Below are 23,549 nucleotides of genomic sequence, written 5' to 3'. Positions count from 1 at the left end.
CTTAAATATATGGTCTTGAGAATTCTTATGTAATAAGTTTTATTTTAATAAAATTATAACTTTTGTTAACATTATTCTTATACTCTTTACTGCCGTGCATACTGCATTATTACGATTATTTTTATTTAAACTTCACACTATGATAGAGATTCTAATCAACTTTATAGATAATAGTAAATAAAATAACAAACAACGACAAAGCTCCAATAAATAACGATAATAAAAAGTCATTAATTTAAAAGAGCTTATCTGTAATGATGGCACTTCTAAAGTTTGGCGCCTGACTACCTTGTTGAGTTGTGAAACTTTATTTTTGTCCAATTCCTGCACTCAAAAGAACAATCAAAGGTAGTCGATGGGACTCCCATCGACACTCCAATGCTTAAATTAATTCATAGTCCACTGGAACATATATTCACAATGAATTTTACATTTAAAATATGAAGCTATAATAATGTAAAGACAGAAAGTAAGACAAAAAAGTAGGAGTTTCAGGAATGGTACAACTTTAAATGAATTGTGTTCCAAGGATGTAAGATGGCTTCACCGCTTTCCTTGCGTAGCTTATAGGCGCCATTCCCTAACACTCTGTCAATCAAATACGGGCCTTCCCAATTTGGTCCTAACTTCCCAGCGTTCAACTCTCTAGTGTTCTCAAAGACTTTCCGAAACACTCTATCTGCTTCCTCAAATGTCCGAGTTCGAACATTTTTGTTGAAGTATCTTGATACTTTGTCATGATAAGCTGCTATTCTTGTGAGCGCCTGGTCTCTGAGTTCATCAATTGTATCCAACTGATCATTCAACTCTTGCCAATTTTGTTGTTCATTTGTCCATTGGAATCTTGCAGATGGAAGCCCAGCTTCAATGGGTATAACTGCCTCAAATCCATAAGCAAGAGAAAAAGGTGTTTCCCCTATAGGAGTCCGCGAAGTTGTTCTGTAAGACCACAATACTCCAGGTAGCTTATCAGCCCAAGCTCCTTTGGCCTTCTTCAAACGCTTCTCCAAGGTTTTGATCAAGGTTTTGTTGGATGCTTCCGCTTGGCCATTGCACTGTGGATGTCTTGGCATTGCGAAATCCACCCTTATTCCCCAATTGGCGCAAAACTCCTGAAATTTATGACTAGCGAACTGTGGCCCATTATCTGTCACAATCTCCTTGGGCACTCCAAATCTGCAAATGATATTCTTCCAGACAAACCTCTTTACATCAACATTTTTAATCAATGAATAAGACTCAGCTTCTATCCATTTGGTGAAGTAGTCTGTCATTGCCAAAAAATATTGTTGCTGACCCGACGCCTTAGGCAAGGGGCCGACTATATCCATCCCCCATTTCATGAAAGGCTAAGGCGCAACAATTGGAGTGAGTCTCTCGGGAGGCATATGAGGAATCTGAGCAAATCTCTGGCATTTATCGCATCGCTTCACATAATCAGTTGTGTCTGATCTCATCGTTGGCCAATAGTACCCGACATTTAATGCATGATGAGTCAAACATCTACAACTAGAATGGTTACCGCATTCCCCTTCGTGCAATTCTACAAGTACATACTAAGCTTGCACTGGACCTACACACCGTAACAGAGGGCCTGAATAAGATCTTCTGTATAGCTGCCCATCATATACTGTATATCTTACTGCCTTGGCGACCAAGCGTCTTGATTCATTCTTCTCTACTGGCAGAATACCATCAACCAGATACTGGATGAAGGATGAATGGAGTCATCCATGTCTGGTCCAAGCGAACTGGAAGGACTTCACTGTTGTTCTGTTCTTCTGAACCCTTTTGGTTTTTGATCGATGGCCACTTCAAATGTACCAAAGGAATCGTCTGTCCCTGGGTTGTTTGGATTGACGACCCAAGGTTGGCTAGTGCGTCCGCATACGAATTCTCCGGACGTGGAATTTGAGTTATAGAAAATTTTACGAACGCCAATTGCAGTTCCTTCACTAACTCCAAGTAACAAGTCAGCGTAGGATCTTTGGCTTTGTAAGAACCAAGAGACTGATTCACTATCAGCTGTGAATCCAAGTGAACCTTCAAACTTGTTACTCCGAGCTCCTTAGCCAACATCAAACCAATAATTAAAGCTTCATACTCGGCACACTGAACCTATGTGGCAAATCCGTTTGCTATCAACAAACGACGACCCCATATAATAATAAGCGTTGATTTTGGCCAAAGCGGGTGGTGCATTAGTTAACTTGTCTATATCTCCCCTTAACTCAATAATCTGCTTGGCCATAGCTGTCTGAGCAATAGAAGCTATAGTGGGTCCTGTGAAAGGTATGGCAGGAAAGCGTGGTGGCTGTGGAGACCGACTTCTTGGATAGCCTGTCAGGTCTACAGGAGAATCCCTACCGACATTTCGATGGATATCTTCGTAGCGGGTCTCTTACCTCTTGAATTAAAAGCATCATATCCTCCGAGGGTGGTCTCGGGAATGAATTGGGTATTTAAAGGGTAGGCCAAAGGATTTCTAGGTGGTGTTTGTTCAAGGTGGGGGAAAGGTGGAATTTGGACTGAAGCAGGATCCTGATCGTGGGAAGTGTTTTGATTTCTTAGTTGTAACATTTCTTCGCGTAGCACTGCATTATCGTTAGCCATTGACTCTAAGCACGCTTCCATCTGCTCTCTATTCTTGGAGATGTCTTCTCTCATAGCTTGCATGAATTCCATCAGTTGTTTGTTAGTGGCTTCGTTGGTATCAGCCATAATTGGAACTTGTCGTGAAATCTTCTTGATTAAATGCTTGCAAAAGTCCCCCTATCTGGTGCGCCAAATTATAGGGGCAAATTGCTACAATCGTTGAAAGGTCAACTTTTATCTTTGTGGGGTCCGTCTGCAACTTTAGATCCTGCAAACGTCACAACAAGATCAACCGTAAAAGCTCTTTAACTGGTTTGGGTGGTGCTGGTCATGGAGGCTCCAACGATCAAGTTAGAATTTATCGGAGATGGAAGACTGGCTATGGTTTTAGTATTTTGTCTGAGTGTGTTTTGCGAAGGTTAGGAAAGTATAGTTCTATTTTATTCTTTAGGTAAAATATGCTCGATCCCCCCGCATATGATAGAAGAGGGGTATTTATATAAAAATGAGGATCGACCTCGAGAATTGTATGTTACTTCCACATGTCCCATTGGACTAGATTGTGTAGAATAGATGTACGAAAGTCCATTATCTCGGTTGTGTCAGGGTTGATAGGTAAATAATGAGATAAGGCTATAATATGAAATGATTATGACAGGTGTCGATTGGGGTATGGGTAGAATTGTAGGCGGTAATTAATGAATAGATATTTACATGAAAGAATGTCATACCTAGGGATATGAGGTTGTCACATCCATAAATGTCGGTTGTAACTTGAATCAGTTGAAACTCCTCTACAAGGGAAGTTGTCCATGAAGTGGCGCTCGAACGTACCAACGCCCTTGTTATGTTAGCGTCACTACACAGCCGCCAATACAATAAAGACATCTTGAGACCTAGTTCCTGTTTAGGAAAAGGTTACTGTGAATATAATAAAGTAAGTGGCCCAAAAGGTATTAACCGCAAGTGTCAAATATGGTGTTAGATATGGTGTCAAACATGTTGGTGCAACTGTAACATTACTTAGCTATGATTCAAAGGTTATATATGGGCCTCAAATTGGGCCTCAGACTGGGCCTAACTGTAGTGGTTAGGCCTGTGAACTCAGATGGTCCAACTAGATTTATCGTTATACGACCCAGTGGAGTCACATTATTTTTGGCAACTACACATACGAATCTGGATTTTTTTTTTCAAAGTAGGTTCTTTAGTTGGTTTGAACTTTGAACTACCGAAACTACAAAAAAGAAGAGCATGAAGCCAGCCGATATTTGAATGACTCGGATTTCCAACTTGCATTAATCCCAGAAGGCCTGCATTTTCACTAGAAATAAATTAACGGGGTCTGGCTATCAACAGAAAACTACCCAACAATATTATGCCATCACCCTGGAAATTATTGAGAACAAAAATCCAAGATCCAACAATTAATTGATAATTATATGTTCATGATGAAGAATGGGGGTTTCTTGTCCATAATAATTAATTGATAATTAAGTCAATACAACATTACCCAAGTGCATATAACAAAAAAGTTTTAAAAATATATATTTGTTCTTCTATATTGTTATCCTTACAAATTAAACAAATTGATTAAAAATGATTGAAAAAATGAATATTTTAAATTATAAAGAACGATTTAAGAGAGCTGATACGAAATGTTGTTGAATTGTAATTCTGTAAAATCGAAAAGTGATTTATTTTACTGTGTTTTAGAATATTTGGTAAGAGAAACCGAAGTGCACGCTTCTTAATAAACCTATAACAAATATCAAGTTGATGATTTGAACGTGACAACATTTTGTTATGTCAAAATCAAAATGGTGTATGGATGGTGACTCAGAAAACAATGTCCAACATATGAACCAAGTATTTCAATATTATTTATAGATAAGAACAGCTAGCTTTATTAGGTATATAATTATTCTCTCATTAGCTACAGACCTCTATAACCAAAATTATAATTAGATTTCTAGAAACGGAGACTAGAGTTATGTAACAAATTTAATTACGATAATGAACAAAATAATCAATTGAATTCTTCTGAAAAAATCAATTAAATTGAGGATCCTCTTCTGACTGGCTTAAAGTAACCGTGTTCATGTGTATTGTACACGGCTTAAAATTTTTAAAACACACAGTTTTAAAACTTTGTGCGGAATGGATGATCGAATTTGTCTTATCTAGATTAAATCAAGTTTGGACGTAAGATATATGTCCGAAATCTGGGTTCAAACACAAAATTTTTGTTCTGTTTTGAAACTGAATCCGGGTTCAAACACAAAAATCTTGTCCGATTTACTTGTTCAGACCTTAACCCGGATTAGATTTTTGTTCAATTTACTTGTCCGAATTTAAATAATATGAGTTCGATCAATTAAATACGTTTGAAATCCATTTCGTGTTAACGTCGAACATATATATATTTCATAAATATAAACTATTGTCCGACTTGAAACGGATCTGAAACCGATTTTTTGTCACCCTTTCTTCGCTGCCTAATCACTCGCCATGAAACTCTCTAAATGATAACGCCACGTCACCTACTATTGCTGATGTGTGAGAAATCACTAGTTAAACCAATCCCCTGATAACTGAAGCAAAAAAGTGGTCTTAATTTAAACAATTAAATAATAAATAATAAATACAATAAAATATAGCCCACTACCATCCCCTCTCTCCTCTGATAATTTATACACAGATAGACAGCTTGAGCCGGCTCTCTCTCTTACGTATCACAACAAAGCGAAGCTGTGTGTTCTAAGAAACCAAGGAAAACTTGAAGATCTCATCATCAACAAGAAGCAGACGATCGAAGAATGAGTTACTACAACCAGCAACAGCCTCCTGTTGGTGTTCCTCCTCCTCAAGGTCAATTTCATTCCTGATTGTTTGCTTAACATGTTCTCTCTTCCTTTCTTGTTTTGATTTCTAAATTTCCCGATTTAGTGAATCTGTTGTATCTGATGAATTGTAATTTTGATTTGGGATTAGGTTATCCACCAGAAGGATATCCGAAGGACGCGTATCCTCCACCGGGTTATCCGCCACAAGGATATCCACCACAACCGTATCCTGCTCAAGGTTATCCACCTCCGTATGCTCCGCAGTACGCACAACCTCCTCCTCAACAACAGAGCAGCTCCAAAGGCTGCTTGGAAGGCTGGTTCGTCACTTCCATCTCTAACTATTTGTATAATACATGTCGAATTTTTTGGGCCTGTAGTTTCATATCTGGTTTTTTGCGCTGTAATTTTTTGCCAGCGCACGGTTTCTAACGTGCGCAGGTCAGCACAGTTGCCGAAAACCTTGGCATGCGATTGTGGGAAACTTGAACGATTTAAATGCGAAGTCCCGAAAATACCCTTGTTCGGATTCTTGGGATAAAGCAGTAGTCTATGTATTTTGGTCATTACGAAAATGTAATCAAAATGTGATGGGTTGCATGAATTGCAGTCCGTGTAAGTCAACGATGTCAACGGCGCGGGTTTGGGGTTTGGGGCTGGACCCGTGGAATTGACTTTTTACCACTTCCAACCAATCTGCCATGACTAATTCCAATTTCTTGGAAATTTCACATTACTTTTGAATGTTGCATTTAAACTTGACTGAGACTTTTAGTGCTTAGAGAGAAATGTTACAAAACTATCAGCTCATTATCTCTTATGACATGGAAACAGTGTTTGTCCATGTTCCAAATCTACTGGCTAGCTAATGTGGTGTTTATATAGAAGAGACCTTTTCTTTTATACATAAATATGTATATAGAAGAGACCATACTTATTAAAAAGTACCTTGTCCCAATCAGGAGCTAACAAGTGGAAATATGGGAATTAAGTATCCTGGTTATTTGATTTTGTCATCACTTTTTGTTTCTTTTAACCCCAATTTAAAAGCTTCAAGAATGATTTCCAGACATGGTAGAATTTGGTTTTGAATTGTTTCATAGAAATGGTTCACTTTACAACATTTTTCTCCTTGTATGGGTCGACATGAAGTTATACATTGGCAGTTATTGTTTCTAGTTAATATTCTTTCTAGTTAGCTTTCCAGACATCGATATTGGAAAGAATAGAAGTTGCAAATTGTTTGATTTTCTTTTTGGAAATTTGAACTATTTTCCAACAATACCCTACAATTGCCATCAATATGTGTTTTTTTTTTTTAATTTGATCTGTATCTTGAATGCATGTCACCCAAACCTCTTCTTCTCTGTAGAGTTGAAAGCGCGTTTTCTCGTATCTTTTAAAGGAGGAGATGCACCCTTACATCAAGTAGACTTTTGTACATAGTTAAAACATTTTGAATGAAGAGGATATCTGCCACAATATCATGCCTCAATTAACTTGTTTTGCTTAATATATGCAGTTTGGCTGTGCTGTGCTGTTGCTTCCTCCTGGACGTATGCTTCTGACAAGGGCTTTGGGGCCTGTCGACCTTGGTGATATATTGAATTTGAATCCTTTTATTGGATTATCAAATGATATGATTTACTGTTGCATTGATATTTCTGTCCAGCTTTCAGTTTCTACCTTCTACTGTTTTCATGCACTAATAATTTAGACCTCTGTTTGGAAGTGACCTCTAGTAAATACTTCATACAATATGTGTTGAACTTGAACTTCCTGGCCGTGATTGTTGAGTACGCTTTCGGGTACATACATAAATTGTGTGAGATCCTGGTCTCTCTTTTATATTCAGTTTTCGGTGGATTGGATATTTTTGTGAACAAAGATTGCAGTAAGTGTTTGATGAAAGTCCTACTAAACACTATGTCTGCTGTTGCAGATTCTGCTCCACAAGTATTAAACCATGTTATCAAATTTCAATACATTTTGGTTTGTTGGCTTAATTAACTATTACTACAAAACTTGCATATAATTTCATATCTGGTTTGCCCTTCGCCTTTGTTGTAACAAAAGCTGCCTCCCTCTTTGTGCTTGATATAACAAAGTCGGTTTTTCTGGTGCTCCTAACAAGAATTTGTGTTGGATATTTTCAAAATAGGAAGAGGTTTTGAAAGAGTTCTTGTTTTGAATAAAGGAAGAAAGGTGTAGAGAAGGTTGTGATATGCAATGGGTTGTGACTCATCCGAATGGACATGACCCTTCGTCATGAATAGTCATGTCTCATCCAAAGGGGTATAAGTTGTTACCAAAGTTGTCAAAATCAGGATCTTACATAAGATTGGTGGAAAACTTGCAAAATCGAATCTGAAATAGTAAAATTTTATAAATTTAAAAAATAAATGAAAAATAATATAATTACTTATTTCTAAATAAATAATTAACATGATATAATATACTATAGTTTATAGGTAATAACAAATTTAAAAATGTGATTATTATTTATTTATAGACATATTAATATTTCACAAAATTGTAATTTTTTAAGACCTCCAGAAAACTATGAAAAGCAAGCACAATAATTGTGCAAGATTATATCACGTTAATAGATTAAAACCAATTTTTCAACAAAAACTAAGATTAGAAACATAAGCATATGATTAGTAGACCACAACCCATAAGCCCATGACTCCATAAGTTTATTAAGGTTAAGATCGATAAAATCGGTAAGATCGTACGGTAAGATCGGTAGATCTTATCAATTTTGGGATTTTACATCGATTAGATGTATTTTGGTTACCTAAGATCGTACGATCTTACGATCAAAATCGGGATTTTGACAACCATGTGTGACTCTTGCGAATGGACATGACTCACATTTGTAATGGGTTGTGTCTCATTTGAAAGGGTGCACCATTGGCTATATATAGCACATGGATTTGTGATGCAGGATGAATAGTCCATGTTGTGGAGGAATCCCACATCGGTGGTGACTGGCCCAGAGTTGCAGCATATAAGAGGGCCAATTCTAACACTAGTCAACCGGTTTTCTAGTTGGTAGTTATTGTCTGCTTGTTGCTGGGCTTGTGTTGTTGCCCTCGCTGCATCAGTTGGTATCGGAGCCGTGGGGGGCCTGCTCGTGTGTACTTTCTCTGGGGGGTTGGAGCACGACGACGTGCTCTCTGTGGCACGAGGGAATGATGCAGCATGAATAGTCCATGTTGTAGAGGAATCCCACATCAATGATGACTGGCCCAAAGTTGCAGTATATAAGTGGGTAAATCCTAACACTAGTCAACCGATTTTCTAGTGGGTAGTTAGGGTCTACTTGTTGCTGGGCCTATGTTGTTGCCCTCGCTGCATCAGTTGGTATCGGAGCCCTGGGGGGCCTGCCTGTGTGTACTTTCTCCTGGGGATTGGAGCACGAGGACGTGCTCTCTGTGGCACGAGGGAATGATGCAGGATGAATAGTCCATGTTGTGGAGGAATCCCACATCGGTGGTGACTGACCCAGAGTTGTAGTATATAAGTGGGTCAATCCTAACATTAGTCAACTGGTTTTCTAGTGGGTAGTTAGGGCCTACTTGTTGCTGGGCCTATGTTGTTGCCCTCGCTGCATCAGTTGGTATCGGAGCCCTGGGGGGCCTGCCCGTGTGTACTTTCTCCTGAGGGTTGGAGCACGAGGACGTGCTCTCTGTGGCACGAGGGAATGATGCAGGATGAATAGTCCATGTTGTGGAGGAATCCCACATCGATGGTGACTGGCCCAGAGTTGTAGTATATAAGTGGGTCAATCCTAATATTAGTCAACTGGTTTTCTAGTGGGTAGTTAGGGTCTACTTGTTGTTGGGCTTGGGCTGGGCCTGTGTTGTTGCCCTCGCTGCATCAGTTTGCCAACCAAAATACATAACTTGACATCTCAAGCATTCACTCTTTTTCTCTACACTATTCTCTAAAGACATCATGAAATTTTGATGCTCCGTACAAGCATCAAAATTCTGATTCGCATTCTTGTTCTTCTAATCTTTTAAGGTTTCATTTTCGATAGTACAAGCGTAAGTGAAAGGAAGATTTGTTGTATCCTAAAAGAAATTTGTCGGAAACTCGTTGTACTACCAAATTGGTGGGGGCTAATTTACCCTTAAAGAGAGTGACATTGTAACGTGCCTCGAATCTTCATCTCTACTAAATCCATTTTCCACCAATATCATCCCCAACTTCTCCAACAATTTGAAAAGATCCAGATTAGTCGAATTAGCAACAATTTTGGGATTGGCATCGACTTTGTCGAGCAAGTTTTGTGATTCCAATTGTTTTTAATTTATAGCTGGTAGGATTTGTGAGATTATTGTGGGATTTGTGATATTAATGTTGGAGCAGGAGTACAGGATATGAAGCCATTAATTTATACAGAAGAATTTGCCGGACTGGAACCACAATGGACCTATGCGGCCGATGACTCTCATTCAAGAATTGATGTTAGTGTTTGAGATGCTTTGGAAGTGAATTCAGTGGCAAGTCTTATGGTTCTGAGCGATACTTTCATTATTATGTTTGATATAGATCGATATGTGGCCTACCAGTATAAACTTTGAGGATTTGAGTAAGTTATACTGATTTTATGAATTATGTAAAAGATGGGTATATGATTTCTTGAACTTCGATTTCATTCCACGTATTAATTAATTTGAAAGTGACAATTTCGCATAAAAGCTAAATCATTAACACATTTTGCTAATATTATTTCTCAGTGTGTCCAAGTGAGAATTTCAGTCTTCACCATATATGGTATTGAGACTGTTGCTTTGATGGCTTCATGTGAATTGCAATTGGTTGAAGGACTTTTGATTTACTTAGTAATTGTCGTGGAAACTCCATGGCCAATTTTCTCTGGAAATTCATCTACTGTTTTGTTTGGGTTTTGGCTTTGAACATTACACCGGGCCTGTTTGGTTACCCATGTAATGTAATGGTAATTGTATTCACATTACATTACAATGTTTGCTATCCTTTAATTTAAAAATGTACTGTAATCCAATTACTTGATAATGAAGTTCCTTACAAAAACAAGTGATCCAAATACCTTATAAAAGTTGGTATTGTGATTACAAAATCAAATATTTGTTCCTATATTCCCAATGGTTATAAATTATTTTCAGTTGTATCCCTCCATATTAAAGTCCGGGTCAAGCTTCAGGGCCAGGTCAGCCCTAGGTTAGGCCTGGTCCAGGCTTTAGGACCGGTATGGTCGTGTCCGAGATACGGGATAGAGGTCAGGATCCGGGATGATGTCGAGATTCGGAATCGGGCTCAGGATATGGGATCGAAGCTGGGATTCGGGATTGAGGTCGGGTCTGGGATTGGGCTCTGGATCGAGCTCGATATCTGGGATTGAAGAAGCCGGGATCGAGGTTGAGATTTGGGATCGAGCTCGGGATCTAGTATCGAAGCTGGGATCCAGGATCGAGGTCGAGATTGAGGCTGAGATCCGAGATTGGGCTCAAGATCCTAGCGGGGATCTGAGATTTGGGATCAAGGATCGTGGTCAGAATTCGAGATCAAGGTTGGGATCTGAGATCGGACCCAGGATCGGGGTTGGGAGCCGGGATCTTGCCAGGATCCGAGATCATGCCTGAGATCTGGGATTGAGCCCGAGATCCTAAATTGAGCCTAGGTCATTCATGGTTCCGAGATCGGGCCTGAGTTAGGCATGAGTTGGTATCGGATCCGATTTCGACGGGGGTCCTGGATCGGGCCACGGTTAGACCCGAGAGGGCCAAGGTCAGGTTGAGATCTGGTAGAGGACTTGGTCATGCCGGGGTCAGGCATCAGGCTTGGTTTTGGTCGAAGTCCTGGATTGGGACATGGTCAGGCCAGAGATTCGGGATCGAGCCCGGGTCATGCCAGGATCGAATCGGGGTCCAAGTCATGTCGAGATCTGGGATTGGGTCCAGGTCATGCTAGGGTCCAAGATTGGGACCGGGGCTAGGCTTCAAGAGATACTTTTGATTTTTTCAATAATGTTTTTAAAATATGTAAATGTATATGAGGGTAATTTTGGAAAACACTAAAAAATGGAATACATTTCCATTTTATAAACCAAACAACCTAATATGATTACCTTGTAATGGCATTACCACACAATTGGATTACTTGTAAATGGATTACAATTACTATCGCAATACATTGAACCAAACGGGCCCTAAGAATTTTTGTTGTGTTGTGTGTGTGAGAAACTATAGGAAATTGATTGGCCAATTGCTACTAGATGTGATATCAATGACATGCTTTAGCTCTTCCCTGTTTAGCTGGGAGGTGAGTGTGAGATGAGAATGGGGCGAGCATAATCATGTTTTGGTATAAAATAATGGGTGAGCATGAGTGAGAGAATATTAATAGTACAATTTTCATATTACCCTTTTTTTCTTTTTTGAAAATAAAACATCATTTTATAACAAATGTAAAAAATTTTTACAAATCAAAACTTATTCTCCCTTGTAGAGAATATGTAGAGAATAGAGGGTGAAATGAGTTTGAGATTTCACCCTCCAAAAGTCATCGAAACAAGAAAATATACTAATCTCACCCTCATACTAACTGCACGTTTCAATTCTTACTTTGCCATAAACACTCACTTACCAACAACATTATCTTACCTATAAATGAATGCTAGCTGGAGCCAGCGATTGTATCATTGTACTGTGGCTTTAGGCGGGAAAAAAGTTGACCAAATTTCTGTGTTTTATTAAGTCAGGCAACAAGATATCGAATTTGGCACTGTGGCTTAAGGGGGAAAAACCAAAAGTGACAAAATTTCTGTGTTTTATCAAATCAGGCAACAATATATCAAATTTGGCAGTGTAGAGCCACAAAGGTTTTTAAGTCAAATAATGCGTGAGACCCCCCAAAAGACCCCCATTTAATGTGGAGTGTTAAATGTGAAATGGGCTATACATATTTATTTTTGATCAATGACTATTTTAATGTCATATAAATTTGAGTTTTGGGGTCATATTTTTGAGGTCTCTAGCATTATCCATATTTAGTGTTTAAACTCATGTCCCAGATTTTTTTTTAAATTGTTGAATTTTTGAATCACTAATTTTTCATTTCTTTCATGTCGAACAATTGTTTCTGCCCTAACCAAAAATTTATTGCACCATGGAGTGCTTAATTCTTTAGTATTTTCGTATTTAACTTAAAATTATGATATTATCCACACTTTTTTGGTGGGTTTGTTGTCTAGAAATTACATTTAAAACGCTAAATAATAACAAAAAAACCAATACCAATACACTATTCGATATTTCAAATGGCACTATGCGCCCATTTTAGAATACTTCCTTAATTGCTCAACGGCAATGAATATATAATATGAATATAATTGTTGCTTGAAAAATGGTGTAATTTCAATTACATAGGCTTCCATCCATACCCTACATTATTTCAAATTCATAGAAAAAATTTGAATACCTGAACTACATTTATTATACAATATAGTTAAAAAGTAAAAACTATAATCACATGCCACGCGAAGCGTGTGCATGCCCCTGGTACTACAACTATAACCTAATAATTACAACAACAAATACCATATTAAATGCATAATGTATTCACCGAGAATTACAGGAAACTTTGATGCAAGGGTTTCTACAGGGAATACATTATTTTCTTAATAATTAAGGAGATGCATTTTACAGGCATTGAATTTACTTAAACGAATTGTTGTTGATGGTAATCAACTCTGTAATTATACATTTGTACGTGCGGTTCTGATAATCAATAAACATGCACTCGCAGGCATTAAAAATAAATCACATCTTTCTTTTCTATAATTGCTGATAATAAAAAGGCATTAAGGAAGCATAGGCGAAATCTCAAAAAGATTATTAAAGGAACGAAATATTATAATATATGTCACACGATATTGTAACGCCATCGAACCAGATCATTGAAATAGAGAATGGACTTTTATCATTTGGGACGGGGGAGGGAGAGAAGATTTACATTTGCCTTCAATGCACAATTGACATAGAAACATTCAAAGTTACGTTATTGTTTGATCTAATAAGTGAAGATAAAAAGATTTACAATCTATATTGTCTCACCGTTAGATTGTTAGCATGTATGCCAAGCCATTATGAGAATTTCAAAACAACATAGCGAATAGGAAAACAAAAAAGTAGTACACAAGGATACAATTGAGAGATCAAAATTATGAGTATTTCATTATCTTAAAAATATTTTCTTCATTATGAATGGTGCTACTATAAAAGTGTTCTCTGTATCAACAAGAGTTGGCTTGGTTGGCGATCGATTGGGTTAAACATATACATGTTCAAAGTTTGATTACAACCACAAGCTTAATTCTTGGTGGTATTTTAAAAAAATAAAAAATAAAAAATAAAAGTGTTATCTGTCTCTTGGGCTATAGAACTCAAATTGATTTTAAAATTTTCTTCTAATTAAATGTTTACTAATTTCTTTTCACATTATGTGATATGGGTTAAAAAAAAAAGTAGGACTATCTACATATAACATTATTCACTCAATTGATTTTAAAATTTTCTTCTAATTAAATGTTTACTAATTTATTTTCACATTATGTGATTTGGGTTAAAAAAAAAAGGATTATCTACATATAACATTATTTTGTTCAATAGGGCATATAACTCTCCATATTCACTTATGTATAAAATCAATCTGTAAAAAGAAATAAAAATGACATGTAGCCCATGGGAGCCTAACAGGTTTATTAATCAATGAAATAATTTTATTTCCACTCTTTTATCACATAATTCATTGTCCAAAATTTATTGTTTTAATATAGATTCTATTGTTTTTTAAAGCATAGTCTAGAATTCATTATTTTAGTTCTGAATTCATTTGTTTTTGAAATTTCAAAAATAATGGAATTAAGATTTATCCTATAAAATTCATCGACAATGAATGTTGTTAGAAAGAATTTTATGTGTTGATTCTAAATATGTAATTTTTTAAAAAATCTAACATGTATTTCGAGTATTAAAACGTTTTAAAATTTCGTTTAACAGACTTGAGCTCCCATGGACTACCTAGCACTAAAAGGTGGGCATGTCTGTAAAATGTGGGACGTAATACTGTTGTGTATTACGTTCCATTATATTCTTGACAACAATTCGCAAAATTTTTGTATCATTTTAACTATTTAATTATAAGTTTTATGACAGGGACAAGTAATGATAAAACCCCTGTATTTTCAAAAATCGGTTAACTAAGCCCCTTAACTTTTTTTCGTAGCAAAGAAACCTTTCAACTTTAGATAATGGACCACGTTAGCCCTTCCGTCTCATTTTCCGTCAAAACATGTTGACATGGATTGAAGAACATCTCCGATAACACTCCGGACACGCGAAGCACGTGCAAAACCTAGTTTTTAATAAACAGTTGGACACTTCAAAGGACCTGTGACATGTATTTATTAACTCGAATCAACAAACCAATTACTATATGGGAAGACAATCGCTAGCAATATTTATTGAACTATTCATGTTTCCGATTTAGTTCTAAAAAAAGTTTCGGGAGCGTTGCTTTTGAACCCCATCAAATTTTAGTAATTCCCGTAATATCGATTTCTGGCTCCGCCCCTGTTTACATGTATTCAATCATGCATATCTTCATCATTCTAAGAGCCCTACTACATGTATAACATGCTCTTTTTCATCAATTTATCTCTGCTGCCACTTCAATAGCTTGCACCACCTGTTAACTTTTTATATTCCAGATATTTAATTTTTAAAAAAAGTTCAGATATTTTATAAAATCATGACTCGTAACAAAACGCAAGGTAGACGTCGTTTTTGGTGAATATGGAAAGTTACGAGGCAACGTACTTCTTCCTCCTCCCTCTCGCTGTCTTATTGTCCTGCAACAGAAATTATAACCCTAGTCGACATTTTCTGTGGGCGTTTATCGGACTTCCTGTCATTTACAGAAGAACAGCTTCCGTTCAATCATAAATACAAGATAGGTATGTAATTTTCGTCTTCAATTTCGGGCAATTTGTTTGCATATCTGTCTGCATCCCAGAGTTTCATAAGTACCACTCGATTCGGTTTTTTTTCCGATAAATATGGGAACAGATGATAATAGAATGGTTTCGTAGGAATTTTTTACATCTTTCACGCTATCCCTGTGCGATACGCCCGAAATCTGAATTTCTGATTGGTATCGTTCCTTCGATTCGTATCGGGTATAGATTGCTATTGGCAACAAAAACTGCGTTTCGTCAATTTTAAAATTTTATTTTAATTTCCCTACCTCTACTAGCTTCAGAATTTTTGCAATCAGGGGCTTGTTGATTTAAGTATGGTTTCTTTTTTTAATTAAATCTTTGATATCAGTGGTGATTGTATGAACATTCATCTTTGTTTTGAGTTTTGTACTACAAATTTTTTGCTAACTTCGATTTGTCTGAGGACCTGTGGTGGTCTCCTTACCAAATTTTTATGAGTTTTGGTTATTTTTTGAATTTTAATTGTTTTTCCATCTTCAATAAAAATACTGATATCATGAGTTACATTCGGCAGATCATAACCATTCGCGCAATTTCTTTGCGTTATGCTTTAATGGGTGCTCCTAAACAAAAATGGACAGCGGAAGAAGAAGCAGCTCTGAGAGCTGGAGTTGATAAGCATGGGGCTGGTAAATGGCGAACAATACTCAAGGACCCAGAATTTAGTGGTGTCTTATATCTGCGCTCAAATGTTGATCTGAAGGTTAGCTACTACATTATCTTGTGTTAGAGAACTGTTCTTGTTTACAATAACCTGTCTAGGGCTTTATAGTCATTACTGGCTTTTCTTTTGATGCTTGGTAGGATAAGTGGAGGAATATGAGTGTGATGGCAAATGGATGGGGTTCTCGAGATAAGGCTCGGTTAGCTTTTAAGAGGCTGCCACATATCCCTAAACATGATGAAAACTCTATGGGACCAAGCACTGTTGTTCAGAGTGATGAAGAAATGGGGGCCGATGCTAAGCCTCTTGTAGTCTATAATGGTGGACTTCAGGGTTCTGCTTCAAAGAAATCCATTGTGAGGTTGGTTAGAGATTTTCATTATAATCCTTTGTCAGATTTTATTATTTTTCTTTAGTCTGGACAGGAATTTTTTTTAATGCTAAACAGAATTTATGAAGCACCAAGGGAGGCGCAGATAGGAGAATTATGGAGAGAGGGGTGATAGCCTCAAGAAAGTTTTTACAAGTATTATAACATCCAAATTTCATGCTATTAAGCCATATTGCAAGTAGTGGAAATATAATTCTTGACAGGAATTAGTGTTACTCTCCATGCATTATATGCAACTTTACCTGGATAGGCAGTTGAACAATTTCCTGCACAGATTTAGTAGTGTATTTACGAGTCATCACATTCACACTTGAGGTGGTGGGGGTAGACCTTCCGCAAAATGGTAAGGGATAGCCTGATTCCTGATGTCTCTCCAACACAAATTATATCTACTGCAGCCTGCAGGAATGTTCTGTACTAATTTCCTGGGGAATTATATAAAGGCCGTGTTCTGTTTTATTTTTCTTGGGTTGGGGGCGGGGGGAGTGTGAGGATCATTTGCCTTTGTACAAATTATTTCTCTCTACAAAGTTAACGACCATTATAACGTTCGTTAAGTTGGTATTTCTGCAAGATGTATTTTGACTTGTACTAATTTAACTTTCATTCTTTTGTTTCTTGTACTAATTTAATTGGCTGTTTAGAAATGGTTTATGTTGTGCGAGATATCTGGCTTGAATAATTTGTGTATGTGGCCTAGTGGTAGAGTTATAGGGGTGCAATCTAGGGTCACAAGTTCAATTCTTGGAAACAACCTCTTCACATATGTGGGGATAAGGTATTGCGTACAACCTACATGTCCATGTTCCCGACCCTGCCCACTGCGGGAGCCTTGTGCACTAGAGTTGTTTACCTTTATCCTTAATATTGACAAGGAAAAAAAACATATACGATTGCTGTTCCTTGGTTAATTTTAAATATGACCCATTGTCTTTATGATCATCAATTCTTTTCACTTTACAGGTTGGATAACCTCATAATGGAAGCAATAACAAGCTTGAAAGAGCCTGGTGGTTCTAATAAGACAACTATCGGCTCATACATAGAGGTAATTATATGCAAGAAAACACGTTTGGTCTTATTTTTTGAAAATCTTTGTTGTGCTTATCCATTATCATAACCTTTAATCATAGAGCTAGCAAATCGAACGACTTGTCTCACAGATTTAAGTACTAATAGTAAGAGGTTGACTGGGCCCCATAGTTTTTAAGGTGTCAATGATCAGTACTAGCTTACTAGGCCATGTTTGGTTCATAGATATAGCCATGAGAATGACAATTCCGTTGCAAGTAATTAAATAGTTGTAATAGGATAAAAGGTAATCCCATGCAAGTTTTGTTAATAAAGTTGAAATACAATTTACTGTGGGTTGATTTTTGAAATTATCCTGGCCTATCAAAAGCAAATAAAATTACTGTACCTTATAGAGTAGTTTGATTTCATCAACTTATTGCATGTCTTAATAAAATTAAGAGTAGTTTAATACTCTAAATTTGAATTTTTTTGGTTTACCAAAATTATCTATGACTCTTTCATAAATGGGGCTTTTTTTAATTGTGCTGAAATATTTACTTCTGAAACTACAGCGTTTAGCTATAAATTTTTTAATAATTGACACAATCTAACTACCATTACAGAATCCGATCATTTCTTTTTGGTATTTGGAATTATTCAACCAATTTCCGACCGAATCAATCTTGACCGTTGTTTTGTTATCGAACGGTGTGATTAACGCGTGATGTGGTTATCATAGTTGCCTTTTGTTAAAAACCCTAGCCGCCATGATAAATACATTCTCGCTCATCCCTCTCACTCACACACACGTATCTTATCTTCAAAGTAGCATTAAATAGGTGAAATCCACAACCTAGCCTATCTCTCTATCATTTCTAGAGTGAAAAAGTGGGAAAGGCTGTGAATGAGAGCAAGAGCGAGTGCTTCTTATGCTGGTGTAGGGTTAGTTATTTTCTTGTATTTGTAATCATAATACTGGTTTGTAAGTGGTATTTGGATTCCCAGTTTTTTGGGGACTTCAATTACTCGATAATTGCATTATCATTACATTACTTTTAAACTTCACACTGAATATGTTTTGCGATGGGAATTCTCTTTCCATCTTCAATACCAGCGAACCAAAATGGACTTAATTTTTAAGGTTCTTCAGGAAATTTAGCAAAGGGTTCCTACCATACTTTCCTCATGTCTCATGTTATATTAATCAAGCATGTGTTCCCTAGAAGATATTAACTACTTCATCAATTTCTATGTGTTTAAGTTGGTTTTGCTAATTCTATAGGAACAATATTGGGCGCCCCCAGATTTCAGGACGAAATTGTCGGTAAAATTAAAGTCTCTTACAGAAAGTCGCAAACTGATTAAGGTAATTTTGTCGCATGTTGGACATTTAGTGTTGTTGCTCTATTTAATTACACTAATTGTTTTCATTTTATTTTTCATATTCCTTCCTTTTTTCTGGGGGTAGGGGTATGTGTTGGTTGTTGTTCAATAATAAGGCATGTCTAGTGTGTGTTATGTATGGGCTCACTCATCAAGTTGGTTGGCAACATTTTTGATGAACATTTAACAATTTTAAATGCATTGAAGTTATTAAATTTTATAGATATGTTATATTGGGACTCCTAGTGCTTGCATTCTCTAGAAGGGTTGTAGTTAAAACTTTATGTAAAATGGATCCGCCATACAATAGTTGTCGGCATTGCTAATGGTTTCTGTAGGTAGTAGAATCCTAGTCAGTTGAGCTCTAATAGCTAGTGAATCGGTCAGCTGCATGATCCGTTTACTTGTGTACTCTGTCTAGGATGATGTTTCTTGCTAAGTCGTGGGTGATAATGCATTTCCAATGTTGTTATCCTTGATCTTTTCTCCTTTTTAATCTTTTATTGTAAATAAGTTACCCATTTATGTACATTTGTTTCTTGATTTAGTGCTTGTCAGATCACTTACCAGTTACCTTTACTAGGTAGACATTGTTAATGTGACTGACACCCTTCATTAATCGTAGACAATGATCATGATGAATGACATTCTCATCTCTTCTTACGAAAGAGACTTAACCATTCTCATGGCTCATGCATCCAATGATTTAGATCCATGTAAGTAGTGATAGAAAGATCTTCAGGTCAAGTAATTTGGAACACATGATTTGTCAAATTTACGTGTGTAAGGTATATTTTCCTCATTCTCGTGCTTGTCATGTCACAGTTGGCATGGTTGTAGTGCTAATTCGTAGTTGAGCCACTTGTGAGGATAGAGCCCAGTTTATTGAAATGTGAAGTTGTGCCCATTTTTGTTGGAGTGGACAAACAGGCCTAGCTTGATTTGCATTGCAATCTCGTTACCTTGGTGGACAATAAGTACCTTCACAATATTTTGCAATATTCTAATATTTGCTTGCTATTACACATCCATTTCAAGCCCTTCAAATGGTTCTTAGTCTTGATTTATTTATCTATTTATTTTTTCCCTTGTGTAATTAATATGGAACCATCCTAAACTTAGTACATGCCTAAAGAAATGCTTTTTAGAGACTTGGTTTGTATACTGACCAAATAGATGCATGGTTTCTCTAGCCCTGGGGCTGAATGCTGGTTTTTTTACTACTCTTGCAGGTTAAACGCAGGTATAGGATTGCTCCTGCTTCTTATTTTGATAAAAATAGAAATTCTCCAATGCTATCCTCGGAGGGAAAACAGAAGATCTCCCTAAAAGTTGAACAGGATGACAATCATGACATTGTTGTACTTACAAAATCCCAAATTGATATGGAGTTGGCCAAGATGAGGAAAATGACTCCAGCAGAGGCTGCTGCTGCAGCTGCGAGAGCAGTAGCAGATGCGGAAGCTGCAATTGCACAAGCTGAAGAGGCTGCAAGGGAGGCAGAGGCAGCAGAAGCAGATGCAGAGGCTGCACAAGCTTTTGCAGAAGCAGCTATGAAGACACTAAAATATTCTAAGGTGGTAAATTTAACATGAGTCATTTTGACAAGATGATTTATTCATTTACTTAAGATGCTCATCCGTTTATCTTTTCAAAATGTAAAAAAAAAATGGTCTCCATTGCATGCAAATTCATCAAAAAAAAAAAACAAAATTAAACGCTTCAAGATTAGAAAAAATGGTCATTACTAAAATACTGGTTTAGGTTTTATAAAAACTTAGTCATATCACTTTGTTTCTTGTTTCCTTGCTTATTTTTTTCAATGAAATTCCTTCATTTGATATATCTCTGGAACCTTTTTGACATGCTTTTCAATCCCGAATATCAAAACTTAGTTTTGTCTTGATGAGGAGTGTTGATTTTATTAATGTTAAGAAGTTTCGAAACTTAGTTGATTGGTGAAATGAACTTACTCTTAAACCAGAGAGCTTAGGTTGTCCTTAAAATGGTTGGTTTTTGAAACTTGTTCAGAAATAAAATATCAGCAATCCTAAATTATATTTTGCAGATATTTTCCAAGTAAGGTTAATCTACTTGAAGTAGTTAATGAGGGATTGAGGGAGAGAGGAATAGAAGTCAAATTGTTTCTCATTGTATGTGGTTTTGTTTTCTGACTACTTTTAATGTGTTTTATTTTCTCTTATTTTTGGTTTATTGTCCTCATTTAAATACTAACTCGGTGATAATTTGGATGTGGATAATTGAAAGCCTTCAATTTATAGTTGCATCGATGAACATAAAAGATATGTGGTGATTTTTTAACGCCTCTTGTGCATATTTTATCATCTCCTTTGCTGTTCAAAAAATATAAATTGTGTCTGCATTTGTGCAGAATAGCCGAAATTGATGGGAAGGCTCAGTATGGCCTAAGGGAGCAATGGATTATAGCTTCTCCGTCTTTCTTCACACCCAGTTGTTTAATGCAAATAAATAAAGGTCCTTCCAGCAAGGAGATAACTCTTTGCTAGAGGGTACATGGATTCCCTGCAGTTTGGTAGACTATTTATCAAGTCAGTCTTTTAGTTCTAGCCCTCCCTTCTTTGTCTTTCTAGCAGTGTCTTTGCAGCAGCTTTAGGCGTGGTAATGGCTTTACCAACCGAATTAGTTTGCTTTCTTTTCATCTGGATTGGTTTGAACTTTTGTTTGTAGTTAATGCTATTGCACTGGGAGAGTGTGAGTTTTGCATGACTCATGAATCCTTAAATTTATTATATTTCGAACTTTCGGGTTTCCGGATTGATGAATAAAAGTAGCAACTCTATCTGAATCTATTGTCAGTTTGGTTTTATTTTCCTCTCATTAAAGTAATTTATTTCCTTCAAGAGTTTTGATTTCAATTTCGTATGCTTCTGCGCGGATACAGAATGTCTCTTGGGTACGTTTGATCGTTTTCGACTAATGGGACTACTAAAACAGAGACACTTTACACTTGTGATTTGTGGAAGTAGGCTGATGTCTGGCAACAAAGCTTAAGCTTTTTAATGTCATGTTCAACTAGTTGTCATCGAATAATCATCTTATGCTCTCTATGTACTGCAAATTAGCATATGATGAAAGTTGACATTTTTGCAAAACTTGGGTTGTAGAAGCAAAATCAACAGTTTCAGTCCATCTAGAATGCTTCTTAGAATGCTCTACCAAACAGGGCTTAGTACATAATGTATACAATATGTAACATTGGAAGTTTAGAGAAATTTTAGAGCATTCTCAGGCATCCACATCGTTGTCATTTTAGAGTTATTATTATAAATTGACATGTGGCATTTTTATTTGTTAAGTAAAATTTTTTCAAAAGTGAATTCATTGTATTGTAAAAATTCAATAGATGATACATAATCTCTTTTAATTTAATTTATATGCATGTATTAGTATGGATGAAGTTCAATTATTTATATCCATTTCTCTTTAAATAGATGGATATTTATTGCATATATTTGTCTTAAAACACGTAAATCACATATATGATCACTTTTTAATGAAAATAAATATACTATTACAATTAATGGAATTTGCCTTTAAAAGTTAATATATTCTTTCTATGCATTATACAAATACATGCATAATACTGAAAACTTTGTTATTTCTATGCACCATATTACAATTAATGGATTTTTTCCTGAAAGAATGAATATATTCTTTCTATGCATTATACAAATACATGCATAATGCAGGAAATTTTGTTCTTTCTATCTATCATATTACAAATAATGGATTTTTTCCTGAAAGAATGAAAATATTCTTTCTATGCATTATACAAATACATGCATAATGCAGGAAATTTTGTTCTTTCTATATATCATATTACAATCAATGGATTTTTCCTAGAAAAAACGAATATATTCTTTCTATGCATTATACAAATACATGCATGATGCAAAAAATTTTATTTTTACCATTCGTCATATTACAATTAATGGATTTTTCCCTGAAAGAATGAAAACATTCTTTCTATGCATTATACAAATACATGCATAATGCCTAAAACTTTGTTCTTTCTATGCATTATACAAATACATGCATGATGTGTAGAAAATTGTATTCTTTATATGCGTCATATTACAATTAATGGATTTTCCCTGAAAGAAGGAAAATATTCTTTCTATACATTATACAAATACATGCATGATGCAGAAAATTTGTTCTTTTTATGCATCATATTACAATTAATGGATTTTTCCCTGAAAAAATGAATATATTCTTTCTATGCATTATACAAATACATGCATGATGCAGAAAATTTATTTCTTTCTATGCGTCATATTACAATTAATGGATTTTTTCCTGAAAGAACGAATATATTCTTTCTATGCATTACACAAATACATACATGATGCAGAAAATTTTGTTTTTACTATCCATCATAGTACAATTAATGAATTTTTCCCCTAAGAGAAGGAAAATATTCTTTCTATACATTATACAAATACATGCATGATGCAAAAAATTTGTTCTTTCTATGCATCATATTACAATTAATAGATTTTTCCCTAAAAGAACGAAAATATTCTTTCTATGCATTATACAAATACATGCATGATGTGT

At 36.0% G+C, this 23,549-nt stretch overlaps 2 protein-coding genes across 2 annotated transcripts; both read left to right on the top strand.

Moving 5' to 3' along the window:
* The first annotated feature begins 5,276 nt into the window (after positions 1-5,276).
* LOC119983812 (cysteine-rich and transmembrane domain-containing protein WIH2-like) lies at positions 5,277-7,291 on the top strand. Its single transcript, XM_038827538.1, has 3 exons — positions 5,277-5,466; positions 5,590-5,761; positions 6,964-7,291. The coding sequence occupies exons 1-3, from the start codon at positions 5,415-5,417 to the stop codon at positions 7,007-7,009; spliced, it is 270 nt and encodes an 89-aa protein (XP_038683466.1). The 5' UTR covers positions 5,277-5,414; the 3' UTR covers positions 7,010-7,291.
* Positions 7,292-15,280: 7,989 nt separating this feature from the next.
* On the top strand, positions 15,281-21,795 carry LOC119983298 (telomere repeat-binding factor 1-like). The gene is made up of 7 exons (XM_038826959.1): positions 15,281-15,450; positions 16,010-16,198; positions 16,300-16,520; positions 17,514-17,598; positions 18,847-18,930; positions 20,180-20,524; positions 21,340-21,795. Exons 2-7 carry the CDS (start codon positions 16,049-16,051, stop codon positions 21,352-21,354), a joined length of 900 nt encoding a protein of 299 aa, XP_038682887.1. The 5' UTR covers positions 15,281-15,450; positions 16,010-16,048; the 3' UTR covers positions 21,355-21,795.
* The last annotated feature ends 1,754 nt before the right edge of the window (positions 21,796-23,549 follow it).

Source organism: Tripterygium wilfordii, chromosome 18 (assembly GCF_013401445.1).
Source record: "Tripterygium wilfordii isolate XIE 37 chromosome 18, ASM1340144v1, whole genome shotgun sequence".
NCBI lineage: Eukaryota > Viridiplantae > Streptophyta > Magnoliopsida > Celastrales > Celastraceae > Tripterygium > Tripterygium wilfordii.
The sequence above is the reverse complement of the archived record's forward strand: the minus strand, read 5'-3'. Positions and strand labels throughout refer to the sequence as shown.